At 33.6% G+C, this 12,047-nt stretch overlaps 1 protein-coding gene across 1 annotated transcript; it reads right to left on the reverse strand.

Annotated features, from left to right (window-relative positions):
* Positions 1–6,894: 6,894 nt before the first annotated feature.
* Positions 6,895–10,967, reverse strand: LOC141684420 (putative serine/threonine-protein kinase At1g09600). Its single transcript, XM_074489403.1, has 10 exons — positions 10,907–10,967; positions 10,429–10,589; positions 10,284–10,338; positions 9,995–10,077; positions 9,054–9,329; positions 8,736–8,822; positions 7,849–8,076; positions 7,604–7,650; positions 7,063–7,177; positions 6,895–6,981 (listed from the first exon to the last, which is right to left on the reverse strand). Exons 4-10 carry the CDS (start codon positions 10,067–10,069, stop codon positions 6,895–6,897), a joined length of 915 nt encoding a protein of 304 aa, XP_074345504.1. The 5' UTR covers positions 10,070–10,077; positions 10,284–10,338; positions 10,429–10,589; positions 10,907–10,967.
* Positions 10,968–12,047: the final 1,080 nt, after the last annotated feature.

Genomic DNA, 12,047 nt, shown 5'->3' on the forward strand with positions numbered 1-12,047 from the left:
TATCGAGTATTAATTTATCGAGGTTTTACCGTATGTAGTAGATATGGGTCCGGGGCTTGCTTGGTCCGATTTTGTGATCCCAATTTTAAAATTAAAAATGTCAAAAACAAAATTATTAGAATTATATTTATACTTTGATATTACAAATTACATTCAATCGGTGTTCAAGATTTGAAAATAAAATTGTATCTAGGATAAATAATTATATATATATATAATTATTTATTTGTATAAGACAAGGGGGGAGAAAACCTGTATATAATAACAAAAATAATGTGAAATTGGGTTTTCAATCTTGAATTGAAATCTAAAATTTCTTTGTTTTACATCTTCTATTTCAATAAGCAATCTAAGGGGGGTGTATTCATTTGAGATTTAATGGATTGTTAATAATCCATGGATTTTAATGAATTTTGAAAATCCATGGATTGTTTAAATTCCACATAGATTTGGATGTTGATTTTTTTAATTCTATGCAGATTTTGGTGAATTTTGATGGATTGAATAAAATCTCATGAATTTTATTGGATTGTTTTACTAATATTTTTTAATTAATAATTTAATATATCAACTAATAGCAATGTTGTAGTGCAAATTAAATAACAAGATTCAAATAACAAGTCCAACCCATCAACTAACAAAAAAAGTGTAACTCATCACACAATATCCGTTATGTTCCTCGCTCTCATCATATTGGTCTTCTTCATATTCTTCGTTTACTGCATTACGAGGCCTATTTTCCCACATAGAATTAGCGATGTTAGCTCTCCAAGTATTTGCTTCAGTCCTTTGTTGTTGTTGGCTTGGGATATTTGATTCAGGTTATTAGCTTCCTCCATGTCTGAAGATTGGTCATCTACTACTTCAATAGGAAATTCATCAGAGCGACATTCTTTTCGAAGAAAATTGTGTAAACCAGCACAAGCTAATACCAACTCTGCTTGTACTTGAAATGAAAATGGAGGTGCAATTTTAAATATCGTAAATCGAGATTTGAAGATACCAAAAATTCTCTCGATTACATTTCTCAACGAGGAATGATGGAGATTAAATAGTTCATTTGCATTTCTTGGGTGACGACCTTCGCCACCAAACTCTTTTAGATGATATCTTACTTTACGAATTGCAGATAAAAATTGACGACGATTAGCAAATCCGCAATCAAAAAGATAATATTTTCCTGAAAATGAATCATTTTTCACTAATTTATTTTTGATTTATAAAATAAAAAGTCACAAGACTATAGATATAAGAAAAACAATAAATAAAAGTGTAAATAAATATTACCTTGAGGAACTTCCAACCCATCGTCATTTAACAATTTTGAGTCATGTGCTGAACCTTTCCACCCACTAAGCACATAATTAAATTCCAAATCAAAGTTACAAGCAGCCAAAACATTTTGAGAATTAAATCCATGACAATTATGGTAGCTGCTAACATCTCGACCTCTTATCATAGCCGAAATATGAGTTCCATCAATACCACCAACACAGTCCTAAATTAATATATCCATAAAAATATAACATTAGAATTAAAAATTAGACTAGAATATAGTCAAATTATTATACTTTTAGTGCAAAAATTAACTTAAAGTAAGGATAAAATCTTGTACTTCAAGAAATTTTCAGGGAAATACCCCTGGGCTTTGCCTATCATTTGTGGTGCTATAGTATTCAAAGCCTTCAAAACTTTATTAAAATTTCTACTAGCAGTGAAGTGTGAGCGACCAAACCTCTGTCGGACATTACAATAACGATCATTATGTCCTATAATTAGTAGGAACATAGCAACCATTTTTTCAATAGACACACATATCGTGTATCTTCTAGATTAGTTCCCTCTCTTATAATGCCACATAACTTAAGAAACACATTTGGATACATTCTATGTAACTCGCGAAAATTTTCTGGATCTTCTTTCATCAAATTATTTATAAAAGAGTAGCCAAGTCTAGATATTGGTCGTCGTGTTAGAGAACGACCAATAGGTTCATTCATAATAGTTAAATTAGCTTTTAACACTGTCATTATCGCATTGATCACCATTAATAAATACTTAACTGTTTCATAAAACTGATTGTCAATTTCTTCTTCGAATTCTTCTTCTTCTATTCTGTTTTCCAGCATTATCACATTATCCATAATATTAAACCTGCACGAAAATTACAAAAAAAAATAGAGATTAGAAATGTTCACAAGTAAGAAAACACAAATGACCATAACTAATATGTTACGAACAAAACTGTTAGAAAGTAATATTATGAATTTCAGAATAATAAATATGTTGAAAATATTAAGCAGCAAACATCAGATTTAATCCATTAAACAACTTAATCCATTAAACAAAGCCATTTATAAATTTATTAGCAGCAAGTTCATATGTCTAATGCAACGTTGTAGATTTGGAAAAGGACATTAAAAACTTACAACGTAGGTAAATAACACGGCTTATAATTGTTTCCTTTCTTTTAGAAGCTTTAACAATTTTAGAAGGCCTGAAAGTCTCTTATAATGATCAACCACCCAAGAAGGTGCAAAGTTAAAAGTCTCTGCACTCGATGCATGTCATAGGGACTAACTAACTGATGTAAGGACCATACAATATAGAGCTGCATGTTTAAATTTAACCATTACTTGTTCTATTGTAAGTTCTAGTGAAGATATATATGCCAATACAGTTCATTACTAATGCACTATACCTCATCCCTTATCAATAAGTGTTGTCATATAACTTTTTCTGGGTTCTGAACTATGAAGATTTGCTCTTTTCCTGTAAAAGTCATTCTTCCATACTCTAATTTCCCGGCATTGTAATTATGCACTACATATTCTTAGAAGTTCGCGGACAGAATAAATAAGGATTACTACCAAATGTTTTCTCAAATTCTATGCACTACATTTTCTTAGAAGTTCTGAACACGTTTTTGTATATTATCAATCAGAGTTAAAATTCACTAGCTTCTACTAGAGCATATTGACATCTAATGCCACATCTTGAACTAAGAAAAAGTTACCCTCTTCTGTTAGTTCAATTCAAATTAACTTGTTCTTATCAGATTTTTAACATAACCGAAATCACGCTTAAAAGAGAACAACAAGCACTATAGTCTATACAGTTCGATAATACTCCAAAACTCGAACAAGACTGGACCGCCTACTACACTCTGTTAGCAGTAGTTTTTACTGTCATAGTGGTATTTCAAATCCCTGTTTTTTGTCAGTGTCTAAAGTTTTTAAGCTAATGGAATCTTATACTGTAGTCATCAATTTTCATTTGGGAAGTTAGTTGCTACTAGTATTAGGATGCAGATCAGAAGTTAGTCAAAAACTTCTCATTATCCAATATTTTGTAATATTTGTCAAAGTTACTCAAAAATGACACAGAAGTTGTCAAGGTCTGATGTAATCGTGTAACTAGTTTGATTTGGACGGTCATTACCTTGAAGATCACCAAAGAAACCAGTTATATGATCACCAGGGCTTGGGGGAGAATATGGGGCAGATCTTGAAATCTGATCCGGTTCGACGTGTGGCTGCAAGAGCATTGGTACGGGAAAGGCTAAGGCAAAAGAATAGGCAAATGGAGGAGCAGAAGATGAGATTTGTGTAATATCAGAGGTAGAGTTTCTTAACAGAACATTTGTTAATCAGAGCAGAACCGCAAATAAGTTAGCAATTCGAGCAACTGGAGATTAGAACTGGGAATAAGTTAGCAATTCGAGTACAAGTACAACTGAACCAATATGTATAGTATAAGCACTAGTCTGTTAGTACATTTAAAATTTGCTAGATACTAAAACATCAGTGTTAATTAATACCTTAATGGCACTCGTTCACAACAAAGAAAAAAGAAGGAAGAACAATCATAATCATTTCCTGCCCTTAATGTACACACCATATACTACTATCGTTGAAGATCAGTTATACTTTGTTAACTGTCCCTGAGATACACAAATGAAATTGGATTTCACAGCAGAGCAGGAAGTGCCAGTCCAGTTACAGAGGTTTTTTAGGTTGCTCATCTTTTCGGTGAGCCTAACACAAAAAATATTGTTAGCATAACAATTTCTAAGAAATAAAATATTTAAGCGTTCACATGAATAAAAGCATAAAAATTTGGATTAACCTTTATGTACTCTTCCCAGACTTCATTTGGAGCGGTGAATCTCTTAGAAATAGGGTCATATCCAAATCGAGTACTAAAACTCATAAGAGTTGAATAAGAGAGATACCGATTTTTGAACCATTTTAGTCGATTTTGATAATTGTTATAAGTCTTATTACACTTAAATTTTTCATTAAGCGAAGGAAGAATTCGATCCATTACTATTTGTTTAGTAAAGATACCACTATTATCACGCCATCCTCGACTCGCGGCATCAACCATAAGCTCTAATAACGCATTACTCTCGTCTACCGTCCATTGATCATAACCGGCTCTCTTTTTGGTACTTTGCGAATCAGCCATAATAGAACTAAAATATTTTAAATTTTTAGAACACATATATCACATAATGATGCATAAAAATTGACAATTGACAATATACGATATGATATGTAACAAAAAAACTTACCAATATACATATGTTCACATCAACTATACAGAAATATAACTATATATATACAATTATACGGAGATATATAACTATATAGACAAAATATATATGACATGCAAGAATAAAAAAGATATAATCATATAAAGAACGAAAAGAAAACAAACCTAGAGAGAAGAAAACAACCCTAGGAGCACCAAGCAAGTATGAAGATGAAAAAAGATGTAGGTATAAATATATGCAAGTAATATCTTTTTCACTTATTATTTTTTGATTTTTTAGTAATAAATTGTTATGATTTGTAAATCCATCAAAATCTTTACTCCAACTAAGAGATTTGAGGTTCATGAATTTGTATATAAAATATGAAACAAATACTTCAAAATCCATGAGTCTTGCAAATTTGTTAAAAATTGAATACATACAGATTTTGTTTGATTTTTTAGAATCTGGATTGAATACCTACAGATTTTATAAGATTTTTTAAAATCTCAAATGAATAACCACAGATTTATAAGGATTATTTAAAATCTGATTTGAATACCTCCAGATTTTAAAAGATTATTTAAAATCCTTATTGAATACCTACTGATTTTGAAAATCAATAAAAATCCTACAGAATCCCAAATGAATACACCCTCTAAATACTTTGCTGAAGCACACAAATTTTTTGTATTGAACTCAGTTGCATGCTATCATCAAAACTAAAGGTGGTTCTAGCTTAAATCTTTGGCTATTAATCTGATCTTATATTTGAGGATAGTAGCATGATCATGCATTACTTAGATCATGAATTTATTCTTCTCGCATTTCATTACACACCAAAAATCTCCTTATATCTAACCAGGAAATATAGGCATAAAAATAGTTTGTTTACATATGCAAGAAAATACATGAGCATCTCCAATGGTTTGTTTACAAATGCAAAAAAAATACATAAGAGCTTCTGCAACAACAGGCACATGTCCTGACTCTTGTCATTTCTTAAAAAACAAGTTAATAATATTACAATTTGCAAATGTAGTAACATTCTAAATTACTCTTAAACTAAATTAAGTATTCAAAATATATTTTTTAGCACTCTATCTGTATTTTAACTGTTTCGGTAAATTGTCAAAACTTCGCAAATATATTAAGCAATCAAAAGTTCCATGTCAACACAATTTTGGCTCGCAAACTTGGGAAATGCTGCAGGTGATTAGAGGTTGAAAAAAGAACAATTGTACCAATCTAAGCCTCTCATAAAGTACCCCTCCGTATTTTTCCAAAACTGAAGATAAAACACAATTTTTTCAGCTAATATATAGAATCAAAAGAGTCACACAATGACTCCAAATTAGGGCTATAATTCGGGCCGAGCGAGCCGAGTTTCGAGCCGGGCGTAATTCGATTAATCGAGTCGAGCCGAGCCGGCTCGTTTAGTTAAACGAGCCTAAATCCCTGCCCGAACTCGACTCGTTTAATTTCACGAGTCAAGTCGAGCTGGCTCGTTTAATTTTACACTTAATCGAGCCTAAACCTCTACCCAAACTCGGCTCGTTTAATTTCACGAGTCGAGCCGAGCTGACTCGAGTAATTAAACGAGTAGGAACTTCTGCCCGAACTCGGCTCGTTTAACTAAACGAGCCGAGTCGAGCCCACTTAAACGAGCCGAGCCGGGCGAGCTCGCGAGCCGCCCGACTCGAATTACAGCCCTACTCCAAATCCACAGGAAACACATACCATAGTCTGGACTGTGTAAAGTGAAAAGTGTCCAAAATCTAACCTATTTATCGCTTGTTTTAGAAACTGTAGTTTTTTAAAGTTAACTGTAAGACTACAAAATCCAGTAGTTCCCACTTTAAATCCGATTTGACACAGAGACACAGTGAAATCCTCTTAAATTCTATCTGTTATTGAAAAACAGTAGTACTTGTGAACCAGTTGAAATGTATAAAGCTTTTCTTGTTATTGAAAAACAAGAAACAGGTTACTATACTATTAAACAAATGCACGATACTAGACATACCAAATTGGGACATAGATCACATATTATTTAGGGACTATTTTGTTAATAAATTTGGGAGATGCCTTTTTTTTATAATTGAATACAAATTTTGAGATCCAAAACAAAGGACATAATTTAGATAATATCACAATTTTAAGGAAGATAATCGAAAATATTCCTTAACATCTATGTACAACATACATGTAGGAAATATTCTGCTTATGGCTGTGGATAAGTCAGCTCAAGCTGATGTCCCGGGAATGCCATCAACATCTTTACCAAACTTTTCTCGGACAGCTCGGTGACCTAAGTCCACGCTACAGAATTTGATGCTCATTTGTGAAAAGTCCCATCACTCCCCAGGACCTCTAATTTCATTTGGAATTCCAGAAGCAGCTTCAAAGCTAGAAGGCTTGAACTTTACCTCAACCCTTTCCGTCTGCATTCAAATTAATTACCAACTCAATGAATAATGTAGGAACCAGGTACAAAAGATTTATTCTTAGTAAGCAAAACTTACCAGCAATGAGTGGTATAATTCTGCGTTAAGACGAAGAGCTGGAATGGCTCTAGATCTAGATGTCCCTTCCCCTTTGACATCATATATGTTACCCTTGTTCCCTCCAGCGGCTTCTCTACAAGTTCCAATAGGATTGTACATTATAATATTAAACATTTCTCTAGCCAAGATAAATCAGCTCACGCCTATCGAGGGACATGGCAAAAGTTCAATGGCTATGACAGCTGTAGAAATATAAAACTCAGGATGATGAAGTTGCAACTTCATGGCTGAATGATGAAACAGTTAGGAAAAAGATTCATGCTGGACCAGTAAGTTTCACCCATCTCAACTTTTTAAAGCTGTTGAAACAGTGGTTCACTGACTTGGATTTGTTACAATAGGCAAGTGTGGCTGGCGAATGGGCGTTGTGCACTGGCAGAATTTCATTTAGGCATGATACTGGGAGTACGATCAAATATCACAGGAACCTAACTTTACGTGGTATCCGGGCACTCATATTCAGGTAGTGTTTCATTTACAATGTTGACTAGTATTTTACTCTGGTAACTCTTCAGGTTTACTTGGAAGAGGTTCTGACAAAAAGAACTGCAATAAAAACCAGGTTGTGTATCAATAGGTAGCTCAACAAGGAAAAAGCAAAGGGTTCAAATGCATATTAAATATAATAACAGGCAGAAAATTACAGAGTTGATGGACTGCAAGAGAAAATACTTTTAGGAAAGAAAAAATTCTCAGAGTCTATAATAAGAAAATATTATATAACTTCGCAGAACTACTTAGTACCTCACTATTCAAAGCATCAACTGCAGACTTTCGAGCTGAAGGGTCTATGGATAGAAGGGACTCAAGCAGTGCTAGTGCTGGTGCAGGAAAGGCTTTGAAAATTTCTGCAACACGTCTTCTAAAATGTTTTTGAGGATCAATGATGTCTGCAGGATACCGTTTCAATTTTCTCCAGTAGTCCTCTGAAGGTGAGCCACAGAACATGAATATTCTAAGCAGCTGATCCACCTAATCGACAGAAATATAGCAACTTCATCATTCAATTGTAATAGAAAAATTGATGTAGTAAATGAACTAGGTCATGCTGGCCAACTCTTTCATTGGGTGCATTACTTTCTGGCTATGGCAGGAAAATGTAGAAATAATATTTGGCCTACGCGCAATGCGTCACCCTTCTTTTTCCTCACCCTCGCTTGAAATAAAATAACTGTCTCCCTAATTTATTATCCTGCGCAATGCGCAGACAGACTCCCGCAAAAAAAACAAAGGTATGGTTTACATTCAAGAGGTCATAATGTATATTCCAAAAGTGAAGGACTACTTCTCTTAGAAGTTATAGTATCAGGCATTGCCTTATATTTCTATAGACTGCAAGAGCAAACTTTTTTCAGTTATGTATCTTTCTAGTAGCCAATACATGTTTATACTTCTGTAACACATTAACAAATTATGTATACCAGCACTCCATAAACATGTAGCAAGTGGCGCCAAGTAATAACTCAGGTGCTCGGTACCAAAGAGTAACGGCACTAGTTGACATAGGGCGAACTTTTTGCGGATTGTAAAAGTTTCCCAACCCGAAGTCTGCAATTTTTAAGTGCCCATTGCCATCAAGCAGAAGGTTGGAGCCTGTCAGAGAAGGTTGGAAACTACACTTGGCAAAAAACAAATATAAAAATAAAAAAATGGAAGAAGAAGGTTGAAACCTTTGATTTTTCATGTAAGATTAAAATTTTCTTCATGTAAGATTTGACCTGCAAAAGGTTGATTTTTTTATATATAAAGATTAAAAAAATCTTACACTTGCATCTCAATGAATCACAGTCCCAAGTACACTTCTAGGTGCAACAATATCTTAAATTGCGTATCACAAAGCATGAAGATACTTGAGAAAATGTGATTTCACATTAAGAGAAAAATGTATTACTTTTTCCTAAATATTATTATTTTTGCATATAAAAGTGTAAAATACGTTGTATGAGTACCTGAGCTTCGGTAAACTTGAGGCCAGTGGAACCAAGCCCTGCAAGATCATGTTCCATGTACTCCAGCACAAGGTACAAACTGTATGAAAACTCTGATGCAACTACACCTTCCAATTTTATAATGTTAGGATGGTGTAGACTGCGTAGAATTCTAATCTCTCTGGACATGAAGCGAATGGTTTCAGGTTCCCAAATGTTGACTCTGATCTTCTTTAACACAACGATTCTCTGATTCTCGAGATCAAGTGCCTGATAAACATGGCTGCCTTCACCAATCTGCAAAGAGAAATTAAGTCAGTCAGCCAAGATTTTGAATCAGCTACTCAAGGAAATACTACAAAAAAACCATCCATAATGACAGTAAAACATTACTAATTATGAGGAGACAAGTTGACGATGTACTGAATTACATATATACAGAGAGCTGATTGCTAATCAACAGTTTTACCAAAGAAAGGGATACATGATCTAATGATTTGAAGGGATCAACCGGTTCAGAGTTAGCTACGTAAGAAATTTCAATTATTTTGTAAACAAAGGCCAATAACAAAAATTTATATACTCATTTACATATGCATCCGTTAAAGAATATAAGATCCTGTTCGGGCCTTCCTTTATGACCTTAAGATTTTAGTGTGACTGTTTACTTAACATGGTATCTGAGCTCGGTTAGGGAGGGACTCGGGTTCGAGTCTCGTATCGTACTGTGAGCTGATTGCTAATCAACAGTTTCACCAGAAGGGGATAAATGATTTATTGATGTAAGAAATTTTATTCAATAATATAAATAAAGGCCAATAAAATAAATTTTTAGACTCAGACACACATATGCGTATACTAAGAGTTTAACCATTAGGCTCTAGCAAGATCTCACCTTTAAATATTAAGAGATAACAAAATAAACTTAATTAAATAGAAAACAAGCAAGGATAGGAGTATACTTGTCGTAATCTCTGAAAAGACTTTAATTTTCGTGGAATCCATTCCCTTAAAGCTTCACTGACATCTTCAACCATCCACCGTGCTGGAAATTTCGATAGTTTTAACGGATCAGGATCCGTTTAAATAGAAAGAACAACCAAAAATGAATGTGGACGGATCCATTCTAGATTTCTTCTTCATACAATTTACACACACACAATTACACAAAGCTAGATCAACTTGTTGTATTTAACAAAAATAAATACTATTATAAATCTCGCATTAATTTCGAAAAATACGAAGAATTACCTGGAAACTACATGTGAACAGGAACGAAAATCATGGAGCACTTTCTTCATTGTTTCTGCAAGTAATTCAGAAATTCAAATAAAAATGAAGAATTAAATAAAAAAAAGATAAATTATACTCATAAAAGATTGTACAAGAAGAGGACCTTAAGAATCTCTGCACTCCATGAAATGGTGAGCAGTGAGCCCAACAATTGCTTGCGGAAAACATAAAAACATTTTCAAACTTGAGTTGAAGTATTTTCTGTTTATTTTGAGGGTTGAAATGGTAATTTAATAACCCATATATGACCATTTCCGTGAACTCCTGTAGACGAGGTAGCAAAACATGTCAAGACTTGTTAAAAATTCTAGATTTGTACATTAATAGTCTTTTTTGCTTTTAGTTTTATTTACATTCTTGGATGCTTCTTACTTCGTGGTTGGCTGTTTCCATAATCTTTGGTTCTCATGAATGATTACTGAACATGAAAATATGCAAGATATAAAATGATGGTCAACATGTCTGCTGCTTAATCCTCTTTGTTGCTTCTAGTTTATGTTTGCACTAGCCAAAAAGATAACTAATAATAAACATGCAGATTTGTTTTACAGAAACAAAGTCGTAGCCAGTGTCTTACTTACCGAAGCATGTTGCAGACGTGCATTCTCTTCTTTTAACACGTGCAGTTCCGCTTCCAGATCAGAGTATAAGCCTAGCCAATTAGAATACATGAAAACAAACTTTAGAAACAAACTTGGTGCGGCCCTCTCAAAGACCATGGTTTTAATCTACCGTATTTACATAGTCATACCTATTTTTTGTGAATATTTCTTCATAAATAGAAATTAAAACAAATTTATTTTTCCGCAACTACTTAACAATGCATCTTCCATATTAATCCTTTACGATATAATCATTTCACTGTAAATAAACCGTAAATGTTGCCCTAGGATAAAGTTAAGTATTAACAATAAATTTTCAAATTATAAGGGTTTGAGGCTGGAAATTTCGATAGTTTTAATGGATCGGGATCCGTTTAAATAGGAAGAACAACCAAAAATGAACGTGAACGTATCCATTCTAGATTTCTTATTCATACACTTTACACACACACAATTACACAAATCTAGATCAACTTGTTGTATTTAACAAAAATAAATACTATTATAAATCTCGCATTAAATTTGAAAAATACAAAGAATTACCTGGAAACTACACGTGAACAGTAACGAGATTCATGGAGCACTTTCTTCATTGTTTCTGCAAGTAATTCAGAAATTCAAATAAAAATGAAGAATTAAACTAAAAAAAACAAAAATTATACTCATAAAAGATTGTACAAGTGAACAGAGTCTCGAAATTGACACCTTATATTTAATAAAAAGGGGCGATTGAGAGATTGAATATGATGAGACAGCTTCGTGTATAAAAAGAAATCAATCGGCTGCAACTCGATTTCACCTCCAAAACCATGATTACATGAACGGGTGCTAATCCCTAACCCTAAGCCGTATTATATAGGCCGAGCAAGTGCCATTTCCTTATTTTTGAAGCCCAGTAAGCAAAACATGGGCTTAACTTTCACGAACTCAACGGAGATCCTAGCTATCACGCTTTGTGTCTACCTCTCGGAGAAACACCTCTATGGTATCCACACGAGCACCTTCGAGAACGTCTCACGAACTTGACTACGGAATGGATGTACTAGCCTCCTTCTTGACAATCTGAATTTCCTCTGCCTCTCTTTGCTGCTAGGGTTTTCTCAAAAATGTACAAGCCTCT

The sequence above is a fragment of the Apium graveolens genome, chromosome 2 (assembly GCF_009905375.1).
Source record: "Apium graveolens cultivar Ventura chromosome 2, ASM990537v1, whole genome shotgun sequence".
Classification (NCBI taxonomy): domain Eukaryota; kingdom Viridiplantae; phylum Streptophyta; class Magnoliopsida; order Apiales; family Apiaceae; genus Apium; species Apium graveolens.